General features: G+C 36.5%; 1 protein-coding gene across 31 annotated transcripts in view; it reads right to left on the minus strand.

Moving 5' to 3' along the window:
- The window catches only part of MYCBP2 (MYC binding protein 2), a 271,324-nt gene that overhangs the window by 191,995 nt on the left and 63,429 nt on the right, over positions 1-15,900 (minus strand). For all 31 annotated transcript variants that reach the window (XM_060394149.1, XM_060394144.1, XM_060394130.1 and 28 more), the window contains exons 6-13: positions 12,181-12,423; positions 11,869-11,940; positions 10,362-10,458; positions 6,624-6,697; positions 6,346-6,484; positions 4,541-4,617; positions 3,146-3,350; positions 1,543-1,707 (exon numbers count right to left, since the gene is read on the minus strand). In XM_060394149.1, coding sequence (XP_060250132.1) covers positions 1,543-1,707; positions 3,146-3,350; positions 4,541-4,617; positions 6,346-6,484; positions 6,624-6,697; positions 10,362-10,458; positions 11,869-11,940; positions 12,181-12,423 — 1,072 coding nt within the window. The remainder of the gene's footprint in view (positions 1-1,542; positions 1,708-3,145; positions 3,351-4,540; positions 4,618-6,345; positions 6,485-6,623; positions 6,698-10,361; positions 10,459-11,868; positions 11,941-12,180; positions 12,424-15,900) is intronic.

The following is a 15,900-nucleotide window of genomic DNA, read 5'->3' on the forward strand; positions in this document are numbered from 1 at the left end:
GTTTTTCCAGTAATCAGGTATGGATGTGAGAGTTGGACTATAAAGAAAGCTGAGCGCCAAAGAATTGATGCTTTTGAACTTGGTGTTGGAGAAGACTCTTGAGACTTCCTTGGACTGCAAGGAGATCCAACCAGTCCATCCTAAAGGAAATCAGCCCTGGATATTCATTGGAAAGACTGATACTGAAGCTGAAACTCCAATACTTTGGTCACCTCATGTGAAGAAATGACTCATCTGAAAAGACCCTGATGCTGGGAAAGATTGAAGGCGGGAGAAGAAGGGGACAACAAAGGATGAGATGGTAGGATGGCATCACAGACTCAATAGACATGAGTTCGAGAAGGCTCCGGGAATTGGTCATGGGCAGGGAGGCCTGGCGTGCTGCATTCCATGGGGTCACAAAGGGTTGGACACAACTGAGTGACTGAACTGAATTTTACTGAATATTATTTTTAAAAGGTACACACAAGCCCACCCTCAAATTTTGATTCACTCTGACAGCTGAGGCCTGAGACTTAATATTCCCACACTAAACTCACATAAACCACCTCAGCACAGTTTTCAACTTGATAATGGGCTGTTATAAATGTTCAATACATGTCATTTCCTCAGCATGAGACAATCAGAAACTTCATTAATCCTGATTCCCTTATTATAAAAAAATGTATAGGCTTTACATATTCGATTCATGTAAAACCTTTCCAGGCAGGTTGCTATAATCATTATACTCATTTCTAAATCCCAGAAAGAAAATCTAACAAGCAAGTATGACAAGTTTTCGAGATAACAGTTTATAAATGTAAAATTCTTTGGCTAGTTTTTCCCTCATATTCATTACCCAAAGTTATCAGTCAGCCACTTAAGTAATTCTTGAGACTGCAATGTGCCAGACACTGCACTGGGGATAAACAGTAATTAAGAGAGAGACAGCCCTTCTCTAACGGCTTCCCTGGTGGTTCAGTGATGAAGAATCCACCTGCAATGCAGGAGACATAGGTTTGATCCCTGAGTCAGGAAGATTACCCGGAGGAGGGCATGGCAACCCACTCCAGTATTCTTGCCTGGAAAATCCCATGGACAGACGAGCCTGGCAGGCCACAGTCCATGGGATCACAAAAGAGTCAGACACGACTGAGTGACTAACATGTTCACTTTCAGGCTTTCTCTAACTACCTAACAACAGGGGGAGATAAATAATCCATCAGTTTTAAATCTGCTAAGACATGAAAATCATGTCCCCCGAGTACCACCAGTAACATGTCACATGGGCATCTCACAAAGTCTAGAAAAACCTTTTCAGAGAAAGTAACAGGTAAAGTAGAGCTGCAGGAGGCAATTCCCAGGATTAGCTCTGCAGGGAACTATTGACAGTATTCTCAGCAATAAGACAGGAAGGAAGAACAAAACATTGTATTTGGAAAGAAATGTGAAAAATGTAGAGAAAACATGTTACAAATATTACTTTTCGAGATACATCTTTGCAATACATAAGGTGTAGTATAGGACTTTCTGTGCATAAAAGTGAAATAGTGTTTAACTTACTTGAACTATCAGAGTAAATGGCATCTTTTCCAAACATGTATAGCTCTCCATCTTTAGAAATAACAGAACTACTTCCATTATTGCAGGCTGTATACACCACAATCTTTCCTTCCATCTTAATTATCTTTTTAGGCTTGTAAGGTTTTGATTGCCGCCTGCTCTTAGCTTTAAAAAAAAAAAAAAGATATTTAATTTAAGGCATCTATTTACAAATAAAAATAATGATTTGTATATAAAGCCCAAGGAAAAAAACCTATCATTTGCATTTATCATACACTTGATTTATTTATTTTCACAAAGGCCTGAGCTTCCCAACATGTCAATTAAATGAGTCAATCTGAAAGCCTCATCGTGTTAAATATTTATCAGGCTACTGCTACCAGATCCTCTTCTTCGTAGTACACTGAAATTTCAAAAGAGAAACAGCAATTTTCTACCAAACTCCTAGGGAGCCCAGTCTCTAGATTAGCTACTTACATTATCAATACCATTCCACTGTCATCTGTATCTATTTTAAATCCCTTTTTATCAAACTCTATCTCACATGTATTCCTCTGTGAGATCCTGGAAAGTATTTAAAACCAGCTTCTCATCCATTCAACACATATTAAGTATTTACTCCTAGTCAGAGACTGAAAGGAAGGGAAATGTGCACATGGAGGGAGAGCAAATAGATTTAAATGTAGATGATTTAAGCCCCCTCTGCTCTCAAAAACTAAGTCCCTGAAATGAGAAAAAGATGGGAAATATCAGTCTTCTGTTCCCTCAGTCAATCCCAGTTCTTGTATGCCTTCCTGAATAAAAACATATTGCTATGCTGAGTACAATTCTAGGATTAAAATACCACTGTATTTTTTCTTGTAACATGAACTATATACATATATACAGCAACTAAGTCATCTGGTGGTCAAGCAAAGGAAGAATCATGTCCTCCACATCCTAGAAGGAAAAGCTGGCTGGGCTGAGTTTCTGAGATATGGCAATATACTTCACGGCTATTTTAAAAGATTTTTTCAGGATTACTTTTATTTACGCATGATATCTACATTAGAAGTTGACTTCAAACCTAATCCTCCTAAGATGCTACCCCAACTGCAACAATGTACTATGTACAAGTTACAAAAAGACACAAAGGACACTTTAAGGAAGACTGAACAGAAGCATAGGAAAGATAAGTGAAAATTGTTTCATTTTTCATTGCTCCGGAATTTCATCATAATGAAATAACACCAAGAACAGCGTTTCATAACTGATACTATTACACAATTCACATAAGGTTTACTTCATCGTGAAATACATACTCTTTAAAAACCTTGGGGTTACCTAAAAGAATATATTGGAATAAATAAGTTTTTAAAAATGACACCAACAGACAAAACAGATAAACAGCCATGTATGAAATGTATAAGGCCTACAAAAGCTCATGAATATGAACTCTAGTATGAAATCAGCAATCACGGTTCTTTAATGAACAATACACCACCACCATTGACTGAATATTCCTCGGTATAAAATCTATTAACTTGAGAAGGCTAGTGCTGTTGAAACTGATATACCCTTTGTTATTAAATTCCCCAGCATTTCTACTGAACAGTCCACTCACTCGACTCTCCATCCTCTCCTTTACTGGCAGATCCTGTGAAGAATATGCTTCCATCTTCTGCGACTAAAAGGGCATGAGAGCCATCATGTCCAACGGAAAAGTGCACGATCTTTGGGGATTTCGTAATTGGCAGCTCAACCCATTTTCCTGCTGAAGGACCACCTTGTTTGATTCCGAGACTCTGGTATTTGCCAGTGTAATATATCTTAACAAGTGCAGAAAAAAAATACAAAACAGGAATTACAGTGCCTCTTGGAGTAGTACACTAGGTTTCACATGACAGAAAAAAACCTCCCTACTTTACGGAGAATAAAAACAAGAATTCAAAAAACTCTTATTTTTTTAGGGCTGTCCTGGTGGCTCAGTGGTAAATAATCCGCTTGCAACGCAGCAGACACAGGAGACATGGGTTCTATCCCTGGGTCAGGAAGAGGCCCTGGGTAAGGGAATGGCAACCCACTCCAGTGTTCTTGCCTGGAGAATACCATGGACAGAGGAGCCTAGCAGGCTACAGTCCTAGGGGTGGCAAAAGTGTAATATATCTTAATGGGTATAAACAAAAATACAAAACAGGAATTACAGTGCCTCTTGTAGTAGTGCACCAGGTTTCACATGACAGAACAAAAATTCCATACTTTATTGAAAATAAATACAACAAGAACTCAGACTCTTTCTTTAATACTATTCAACTTCTGAGAACTGAGCAGGAGAGAAGCAGGCATACATCTGCAAAAATACACAGTTCACAACAGTTTTTTCATATCTACTCAGGATACTTATCATCTTTTGTAAGTATCCTGAATAAATATGAATAAATATATGCCATAAATATACTCCAAACAGAGGAGGAAATTTATAAAATTCTCAATTCATTTTTCCCAGTGGAAAAAACCTCACATACAAATATACTGTATATGCCTCATAATTTTCACTTTCATGTTCTTTTAATTACCTTACTTTATCCTCACATCACCAGATACAAAAAAGCTTCCACCTCTATAAACAGACCTCTACAATCTGCAACTTAATTGTACATCCTTCGACTTTCCCCAACTTGTAGTCTACATGTCTACACATTTACAAAAATTTCCAAGGGACATCCTATCCAAAATGAACACAAATGTGAATTCACCCCAACTCAAAAAATTACACAAAGAGCTCCATAATTAAATATCTGTATAAAGGGAACATTTTATAAAGTTTAGAAAGTTTTATACTCAAATGTTACAATTTTTTAATACTATTTCAACGTGAAATTTTACTATATATAAAATCTTTAATCAAACTTTAAAACATGATTGTTTATACATATAAACTATGTCAGCTAATCAATTGATTATACCAACTACAGCTTAGAGCAAATAATATTCATTTTTAATCCTAAGAGTAATTTACCTTTCCATTTGCTGTTTTCATTAGTGCAAACTCTCGTCCTGCACCAAGAACTGCTGACTCCTCATCAAATCCGGTGCCTGACAATACAGTAAGACTTCATGAATACTATTATAGTTTTAATATGGATAACTTGAAGCATAACTTGTATGACTTTGAGTAACGAAAAAATTAATCCAATTAATATCACTCAAAAATAAGGAAGACACAGTATGTCATATGGCTCAATTTGAAAAAATATTAACAGTAGCTATACTACTCCAAGCAAGAATAAAGTTACCATAAGCTTCTTCATTTGTTTCAGATTGTGGTTTAGCAGCTAAGTCACGTCTGACTCTTTGTGACCCCATGGACTGTAGCCCATCAGGCTCCTCTGTCCATGGAATTCTCCAGGCAAGCATATTGGAGTGGGTTGCCATTTCCTTCTCTAGGGGATCTTCCCCACCCAGCTATCTAACCTGGGTCTCCTGCATTGCAGACAGATTCTTTACCAAGTGAGCCACCAGGGAAGCCCAGGTGTTTCAGATTAGTGCCAAATTATTTTCTTAGTGTTGAAAAAATTGTTTAAATCAATGTTAGCTGAATTCCTTCAATTAATGAGTGAACTAATTTTTACTAGGCATCTATTAGCTATCAGGCATTACAAAATGCATGAGACTTTCCTATTTGGTCCTCATAATTAGGGCTTCCCTGGTGGCTCAGATGGTAAAGAATCTGCCTGCGATCAGGAGACCTGGGTTCAATCCCTGGGATGGCAAGATCCCCTGGAGAAGGAAATGGCAACTCACTCCAGTATTCTTGCCTGAAGAAATCCACGGACAGAGGAGCCTGGTGGTTTACAGTCCATGGGGTCACAAAGAGTTGGATACAACTCTTTGTATCCAACTAGTGTGTGAGATTAATACACATACACCTCCTAATTATACTGTTGGGCCTACAAATGAGCAAATATATCAAGTGTGGTGAGGTAGGTCTTGCCACGGGAGTGTTTGGGTTTGAACAATACTACGCAGATATTTGAATTAAGGTATTTTAGATTCCCTGTTCCAAGTTTTTTCTACAGAAGGTTTCATGTAGATACTCCATGAATTTGAATGCATATGTGTGCATATACACACACAGATCCTTCTGCATACTTCCAAGCTGTGAAACTATAAGTAAACATTTATAAGCACATTTTAGAGTTTGTCCAATTATATAAACTATTAATAAGTTTACAGGATTTTGAAATTTGGAAAAGATTGAGTTCAATACAGTATTTTTCTATGAAAAACAAAATACTATACAAATGTGCAAGATAAATCACTAATGAAATTTAATAAATTTAATAAGATAATAGTCAAAACAGCTGAGTCTTCCAAAGAATCCCACAAGTTAAGACACGGAACTACTAAATCGGGAGCAGTATGGCAAACCAAAACTGAGACCCTCATGGAAACTAATCCTACTTACTACTATGACATGGCAAGAGTAGGTATGCTACATCCCAGAAATACTCTGCGAATGTCTATATTTCTATATCCAAATGAAAATTTTTAAATCAAATGCTAGGCCAATTACCATTTTGAGAATCTATGGACTCATTCCATGGCTATCCTGATAAACTTGTTCAAATAAAAATCAAAGGCTTCAAGTTACTCCTAGTGACTTGTACATGTTTACTCGTAAGTGTGCTTCATAGTAACAGACAGCAAAACAGCTACCTAATACAAGCTGTAATACAATGCTGAAAACACAATGTTAGTTTTCAAAAGAAAAAAAAAATCTGAAAATAAAATATGGAAGAAAGGTTTTTTTGACCATCTTACTTATAATATGCAAGTCCTTTTCCAGATCAAATAGTGAGATACCACAGGCATGCAAGCATTTTCTGGCCAGTTTAAGTTGTAATTCTTGCTGTAGCACAGGTTCTGTGCTTGTAGCAAATATTCTGACAACAAACCCATCCTAAAAGAAATGAAACAACCAGAGTATTCTGTTACATGAATGGATCTTTTAAGGCTCTACTTCCTACCTAATAAAAATCAAATAATTTATGAAAAAAGGATTCCCTTTATACCAGCTTTTCATGACTCAGAATACTTACATCTCTGGAAGCAGCTATCTGATTAATATATTCTCCATCAGTGAATAAAATATTTTGACCTTCAGTGTGACAATCTGTGCAAAAGGAAGAAACAGCAATTACATTACAGTATAAATAAACATCTCAAAAAATGACTTTACTCCTCTGCTGAAGTCAGAATGAGAGTTCTCCACACAATAAAGATAATTTAAACTCAATAGGAGACTGTGCTTTTTTAATAAAGAGCTACAGATTAGCAGAAACTAAACAATTCAACTAATTATACGCATTACATTTTGTGCTTATATTTATTAATCTTCCATAATCATGGACCTGAAAGTCCGCCTAATTTCAAAATGAATTAGTATTAGATATAGTCTGATAATAAACATGCACCACGATGAACAAACTATAATGTTGGTTATAACCATGTCAATACAATCACATGCGAGGTAGGCAACACTCTACCTTCAGACATACATCACAGTCATTAGTGTCACAGAAAAATACAGACAGACTTAAAGCTTCTGCATTTGAGGTCTATGCTGTCCATCTACAGATATCCCTTGCTTTATAAAGTAGAACTGGCTGTACAGTTTTCATGGTTTAATGCCTAGTCCCAGTATTTTTAGCATATAGCATGCTATATACACTTTAAAAATGTTCATCCTTCATAAAACAGTCACATCTAAGCTGATTTATCTCTTTTTTGGTCTGAAAGTGCTAATATTTTGTCTGGAATGCCATATTTCATCAATACCATACAGTCTCTGTAGAATAGTGCACTACATACTTTGATCAAAATATCCAGACAAGCACAATTGTAACAAGGGATAGCCGTATTACAGAAGGACCACTGGGACATGTGTTAGTGATTGCTACTAAAATAACATGAAACTACAAGCAGCTCAGTATCTAAGTATAAACTGTATCCTTTTGAAAAAACAAATGTTCAGCAAGCAAGTCTAAAAGCACACACACACTTCCCAAAATAACTGCAGAGAACTAGGATGAATCTCTCCATTAATTACAATGCCAAAGAAATAATATTTCATTTCTATTTGCACCTGAATCAGCAGAACATAAAAGTCTGGTTTTGGAATGCAGTAATGGAGCCCACCCAAGTAAGCTGGATTACTCTATATCTTTGCCCAGGAGCTTCATACTAGCATACTTCCTTATTATAAATATGCAAAACACAGGCAGACCCTTACCAAATAGAGAATTCAGTGATCACAAACTGGAAATAGAAACTGGGAGACAAGGCCCACTGGTAGCCCAAGAGACTTGGTAATCAAAGAGAGGAGAAATCGAAAGAAAGAGTTCCTAGTCCACTGTACAGAATACAAAGAGGCGCAAGAAAGATGCTTCTCAAGCTCTAAGCAGTAAGATTTTAAACTAAAAAGCAAAGAAGAAAAACTCATTATAATTTCAGATAAATGCAGGGGTGAGGAGTGAAACGGCGCAAGAAGAGTAGCAAAAGCCCTCGTGATCGGAGGCAGCATGTCACCAGACACAAGAGTAATGACATAGGGGTACAATATAAAAGGTACGCCAACATACAAGGCTCAAGTTACAATTAACAGAGGGGAAAGTATGCTTTCAGCTCGTCAGTGCTGGGCTGAAAATAACTCATTTATAAAGTAGACTAAAGACAAGTTGGAACATGAAGCTCAAAGAATTACTGGATTTCTCTCAATTTTAAACATGGTATTCATTACCATCTATAAACCCCTAGCTAGGGGAAAAAAGGGGACTATTAAAGAAAACTGCCGTCCAGGTCAAAGAAAGGGAAAAACGACCACAGGCTTCTTCAGGCTTGAAGGCAAGTCTTCCTGCCGCACGATTTCAAAAAGATTGCGCTCTTCATCCTCTCTGTCTCCGTCATGTGATGTCCTAAGACAGCATCTTCGGGAAAATATCAAGACACACAACATGGGACTACTGCAACCCAGTTTGGTTCCTTCCTCACCATGAATATGGTACTTATTTGTGAAACACAGAAAGCCACATTTGTATTGTTAAAAGCCGCATTTCATATGCTAAATGAAGTCAAGGGATTTCAACTGAATAAGAATATTAACAAGTCATTTTTTTTTTTTACCATGATGGAATACATAAAACAGCTGCATGTAGACCATTTTCAAATGGTCTTTCTCAGCTACAGTCTCTGTTAAATGATCAAGGTTTTTCAAAAGCAAATCCTTTCTATCCATCTGTCTTAGGGGGGTGGGGCATGGGATTGTGAACTTTTCTTCCATTAAGACATTCTAAAATGACTTACACAAAGAGTGACAGAGGTGCTCACTGGAGTGAGATTCACTCTGCACAATGGAATACATTTTGTGACACTAAAATCATGTCATAGAAGACTATTTAATGACCTGGAAATATATTCAGAATACTGAGTGGTAGGGATAGGTTAAAAAAGCAATAGCATACAATCACTTCTGTACATGTATGTACACGATATGCATAGAAAAAAGGAAGAATATTTTTCACTAATATGTCAGTAGTGGTTACAGATGGGAAGTGGGGTTACAATTAATTTTTATTTTGTTTTGCTCATATGATATTTATCTAATAAACATGATTAATTTTAACATATGTATACATATATGGGGCACATGCTACTTCTGAACATTTTTGCTATTATTGTTGTTATCACCATCATCATCAGGATCAGAGACATGGCCTTGGCCTTGTGGTGATTAAAAAACAAACACAAAGCAAACAAACCTCCTGTAGACATATTTGAAAACAGTGTTATTTATCAAATGGCTTTAATAAGTCATCTGTTTTCCAGAGTAGCTTTATTTGTGAAACACACATGAAATGTGACATTTAGCTTACCAGGTACACTAATTTGGATATATATATATATATATATATATATATATAGCTATATTCAAATAAATGTTTCATGAGGTTATAAAAAATCTTAAAAATTAACAAGCAGCCAGGGAGCAATTAACCTTCACACTGTGTTCTTCAGAAGTTCTCAATCATTTTCAGATGGCCAAGTGCCTTGAAGTAGTTTTGCTGCTTACCATGAAATTGTTGGTAGATGTATTAAACACTGAAGATTTTAGTACAGAGAAGGTATTAAGGTATAAGCAAATCCAAATACCTTACAGTGGAGAATATATTATGCATTTGCCCAAGAATTTAAGACAGCACGGTGATCTGAAGGATAAATACATATGTACAACCTCAAAATTACAACAAAATGAATTGTGTCCAAAATGCCTTATCAGAGTATTATCAAAAAGTATCAACGAAAGAATTTTTTAAATTTCTGACCCACCCTAAAAACCTGTCTCTGAAAAACCTTTAAAAATAAATTAGAAAACACAAAGCACACTGCTGTTAAACTAAAAGAGAAGGTTCTTTACACCAAGGTTATTCAAGAGCCAGGGTCGTGGGTTTATTAAGAACAACAAAGCCAACAGCCCCCCACTGATTCAGGAGCTGAAAAGGCATGGTGGGGTGAGGGTGGCGGGAAACAAGCTACAGAATTTGGGCAAGAATTTGAAAATAAGTATTAAAACACTTCAGACTATATTTACAGTATCTGTTTTTCTCACATGCATTAATTTTCTATAGACTATAAAACGATCTGCATGTCAAGATTGCTTCAACCTGTTTGTAAGCAAGCACCGTTCCTTGCTAACCATTCTTTATATGTCTCAGCGGCCTGACATGCACATCTCTTAAAATCACCTGTGAAGACAACAGATGACTAGTTGAGTAACATACCTGGTAACAGCACAGTGCCATCCTGTTCCAGTGTTTCAGGGCTTATTCTTATGGCTGTCATGCTGTGGTTATTCACATCTCTATACAATAAATAACCCTGACAACAACAAAAAAATGTGGTGTTCTTATATACGAAAATATTTTTTCATTACCCACTTACTAGAAGAAGTAGTCATACAGGTCTGTTTTAGTGTTTTGATGTACAATAATACATCAATATTGATGTCTAAAACAGATTATAGATTTAAAATATAAGAACCTGAATATACTTTAATAGGAGGAAGTATACACCACTAAATAGCAATTTAACCTATTAATTCTACAATATAAATATTAGATACACCACACAGGACAGTAAAAATATTTTGGTCAAAATTATTATATCACTTGCCAAGTAAATAATAGAAATGACTGCTGTTATTTTCACAAATACCTAGGTTAATATTTAAAAATCAATAAAGCAGTGGTTTTAGATAGAGTGATATGTCATTGAACGTACTTCAGTAAGTGTATTTCCCAGGACATTATTTGTTGGATAAAATACAGCAGTGGCAAATAAAAATTTGAAATTTTAAACTAGGTTATGTTTTGAGAGACAATCACTGAGTAATTAATTTGATATTTAAATTTTAATTTCAAAATCTCCCCCAAAAGTTGATAGTAAGATTATTTTTCATACAACAATAATTTTTATAATTTTCAAAATGCTTTCAAATATCTTTTTTCAACGGATGCTGACAACAATCTGAGAGCTAGGCAAGATAGGAATGCAGGGACACCTTTATTCTATAATCTTCCACAAGGAAACTTGGCTTCACTTCTCAGGAAAGGATAGGATAAAATAAATATTTCTGGCCCTTTGACCTTCATTCATTTGCTTCATTGTTCGTTTGCCTCATGCATCCAATTGCTGACACCCAGTTGGTGATGTCAGTCAGGTGATGAGAACACAGCATTAATAGAGCAACACAGGCCCAGATCTTTTCTGTCACTGGTTATTCTCTGCATGTACTTCCATGCAGGAAGCTGCCTACTGGGGAGACCACACACCACTTCCTGGAAGGCACTGATCTAGACTCAGAATAGAACAGTTCATGGTAAAAAGCTTTAATTTGGCTTTGGGTCACAGTTACATTCCCAATTCAGATTTGCAAATAATAAAGGTAGGCTTTGATGCTTAACTAGAGGCTCACTTAAACAAGGACTCCAATAGGAGACATATTTATTCCCATTTTAAGCTAAATCACACAGGGTCAAATAAACTAGCTGAATTGTCCACAGTCTCACGGCTGGTAAGAAGCAAGGCCAGACCTAAAAGTAAACCTCTTATGAAAACGTCAATGTTCTAAGCCAACATTCCTTATACTACACCATATCACTGGTATTACTAAAAACACGCTATATCTGTTTAAATAGAAGTGATATTATTTACTGATGACACAAGTATGAACCACATATTTTGAAAGATAGGAAGAAAAGTTTGCTTTACTGTGAGATATTCTCCTACCTGAGCATACCCTAACCAAGATTTTTTTTCTTTTCTGTTTCTGATGCGAGATGTAGAATTATATATATGGCCCTGCAAAACAACAAAAGTTAGTTCTAGCAACAGTTTTATAATTAATAATCTGTGAAAACTAACATACATGGATGAATGACATTTAACGCATATGTTCCATTTTTATTTTCAAAGAAATAACATCAAACTTAGATGGCACTCTAAAAGCAAGAAACAAACAGAAGATAATTCAGTATAAGATATAACTTCCACTCTGATTAAGAATCACTTACCCAAAAAAGAAAAAAAAAAATCACTTACCCTAACCGTTCCACTATATCCAGAGCCGATTTTGTACAATCCATCTTTACATAACAGATACAGAAAAAATCCATCATTCTGAAGTAGACATTGATCATCTTCATCAACAGATATTTCTTTTAATGGCCACTTGTGCATTAAAGCTGCTTTCTTAATGCCATTGCTAAACCAGTCCTGAATTTGAATTTTTCCCACCAACACTGCCTGTACACTTCTCTGTAGTGAATTCAGTATCATTGGCACCTAGTCAGAAGAAAAACACAGTCATTTTCAAACATCTCAAACACAAAGATACTTTATTAATATATCATTTATAAGAAAAAACATTATTCAGAAGGATCATATTTGGCATGTCAGCAAAAAGTAGCAACTGAAAATCTATAAGAAACAAATCTCAAGCAGGACAAAACAAAACTGTAAACACAAAGAACATTAATTTGCTTTGTGACCAAAAACACTGAAATATGCATTTTTCTCCAAAACACAGGGTAACATACTAGATTAGTAAAAAGTATGAATACTGAAACATATTTTTTTGCATTAGAGTACACACAAATCAAAATGGTATCTTTGTATAATATGTATATCCATTAATATATTGCATGACATTGAAGTACAAAATTAAGCATAAGAGAAATACTGCTCTTCTACAGATGAAACAAAATTTCCAATATTCTCTTCTACATTGTTTCTTTATTATGCCCAGTACCCATTAACATCAACATTTTTCTGTGTTGCAAAAACTTAATTTTATGAACTATGTATTTATCCAGCATTCATTTAACCAATATTTATCAAATATCTGTATTTGTGGTAAATGAGTCCTCAAAAGGCACCAGCATGGGACCAATAGTCGGGCCCCAGAGAAATCCCCCTGCTTCTCACTCTCTGCCTCTCTTTCACTACCCAAAGATGGCTGCCACCTGCCACGTATCTGACTGCAGGGCCAGGCCCAAGGGCACTGTGTCAGCTCCAGTTTTCCAGCTCCACCATCAGATATGGCAGCCACCAGCCACACGTGAGTACTGAGCTCTTGAAATAGGGTTAGTGCGACTTGAGATGTGATTCAAATATAAAATACACACTGGCTTTTGAAGGCTTAGTAAAAAAAAAAAAAGAGAGAGAGAGAGTATAGATTTTATTAATTTCGTATTGATTACATGTTGAAATTATTTTTGGATATGTTGAGAAAATCCATTATTAAAATTAATTTCATCTGTTTCTATCTTCTTAACATGACTAATAGAAACATTAAATGACATAGGTGGATTACAGTATACTTCTATTGGACAGCACTGTTCTAGAGGGCAGAGATTCAGAGGGATCCTAACACACTGTTCACTGATATTTCCTCTTCCCCTTTGAGATCTGAGGCCTCTGACCCAATCAAAACACAGAACTTTTACTTTTATGAAACTTTTATTTATGTATATGGTTGAATACTACAAATTCTCCCCCCAGAAGTAACTACATTAAACTTAAAACTGTCTTATCTAGAATTGATACCCACATTCTTATATGCCACAGCTTCATTTTCAATTTTTGTTGTTTCAGATACTTTCTAATGAACCTACTATCAAAGATGATGCTCTTCCTTTTTTCTCAAATCCTCCAAATTGAGCTATATAATCATCTCTAGTTAAAGCATTATTCAGAAGTCATTTTATTGTGCCTGTGTGATCATGGTGCAGAACTGAACAAAAACTGTATCAAATACTGTATTTTTCTTACATAATTTTTCTTTTTCTTCACTGAGTTAACAATTGCCCTATTTTTGCATTTGCTAAGTTTCTTCTATACCTACCCCTATGGGTTCCTCACATTCCTCTCAAACATTATCTCTAATGTTTCCCGTTGGCAATATCCTTCAAGAAGCCCTGCTCCCTAAGGACAAGGGCAGGCACAGAGGTTGAAACTGTTCCACGTTTTGCATGTTCAAAATCATCTTTATCTTCCCTCACACATGACTGAGAGCTGAGCTAAATAGAGTGAACATCATTTTCCCTCAGAACTCTGAAGGCACTGTTTGTTATTTTTTATGCCAATGCTGCTTTTGAGAAGTCCAACAACATTCTGCTCAATCTCTGGTACATAACCTGGTTTTGCACTCTGGGACTGCTATTCTTTCTTTATGGTGTTATGATTTTGCAAAGTTATACTTGATGTGAGTCTTTCTGTCATTCACTGTGTTGGGCACTCAGTGTGGGTTCTGTCAATACAAAATGTGTATCTTTGGGGGATGGGAAGTCTCCTTATGAAGCTTAGGTGATTTCTTCCTCTCTGCTTGTTGTTTAGTCACTCAGATGTGTCCAACCCTTTGTGACCCCACAGACTGCAGCCCACCAGGCTCCTCTGTCCATGGGATTTCCCAGGCAAGAATACTGTAATGAGTTGTCATTTCCTTCTCCAGGGGATCTTCCTCACCCAAGGATCAAACCCACACCTCCTGCATTGGGAGGCAGATTTTTTACCACTGAGCCACCAGGAAGCCCATCCTCTCTGCTTGAAGACCTATTAAATACTGGATTTTCTAGAAGGATTCTCTAATTTTACTTCATATAATCTATTTTCTTTCTTTTGCTCTGTTTCCTATTGTCAGGGGACCTCTTTAATCTGAACTTCTAACGCTTCTACTGATTTTATTGTGATCTTATATTTTTAACTTGCAAAATCTCTGTTCTGAATTTTAAAAAAAACACTGCTGTTTAATGTGAATAATCATCTTTTCATCCCTCTTTAAAATACAAATTACTCTTACTTAGAGTTTTTCTGTTCCCTGTACTCTTTTCAGCAAAATTGTTATTATTATTATTACTATTTTTACTGATTTGGGGGACTTTGTCTTTCACGTCAACCCAGTAATACTTGGTTCTCTCTCTCTCTTTCGTCTCTAAGTTGTGTCTGACTCTTGCAACCCCATGGACTGTAGCTTGCCAGGCTCATCTTTCCATGGGGTTCTCTAGGCAAGAAAACTGGAGTGGGTTGCTAGGCAAGAACATTGGAGTGGGTTGCTGTTTCCTTCTTCAAATACTTGGCTATACACTTATTTGTAAAGAGTAAGTGACTAAAAAAACTGACAGGAAGCTGCTGTCAATGGACAGGGTCTGACAGATGGCGAGCTCACCTCAGGAAGCTGCTGTGAACCAATAGGGTCTGACAGACAGCGAGCTCACCTCAAACTGATCCCGCCAAGTTCAGCAGTTTCACTGGAGGGTCTCTCATTCCCTGGCAAATGTCTGTCTCTGTAAGTCTTTCCTCACTTTTTTCTCCAAAGAAGACTCTTCCAGTCTTTTTCCTCAAAGCTATAAGCCTCACTCTCAGTATACTGGGAACTCTGAGGATGGAGGAAGGCCATCATCAATACGGAGACTTTCACTTAATCTCCGTCTTCAGCCTGGCTCCTCAATTTGTCTCAACTGTGCCTGGTTTCCCCTGGCCTCTCTGGCTCAATTTCTTTACACAGAAAACCTAACTCTTAGGGGTAGGAGAAGAGGACAGGTGACTGGCTGGGAAGTGTAGAGGAAGGGCTCTGGGGTTCTGGAGCTTTCATTACACAGACTCCCAGTCTATTTTTAGCTTTTCCCCTTACCACCATTTTCCAGGCACCTATTACTTCCAACTCTAAATTCTATCTTTATTTTTAGGTGACCATCAACTTACTTTCTGTGGGTATTAGCTTCTTCAGAAGTTTAGGTTTAAGCTTTCCCAGTATTTACGTTC

This window comes from Ovis aries, chromosome 10, assembly GCF_016772045.2.
Source record: "Ovis aries strain OAR_USU_Benz2616 breed Rambouillet chromosome 10, ARS-UI_Ramb_v3.0, whole genome shotgun sequence".
Classification (NCBI taxonomy): domain Eukaryota; kingdom Metazoa; phylum Chordata; class Mammalia; order Artiodactyla; family Bovidae; genus Ovis; species Ovis aries.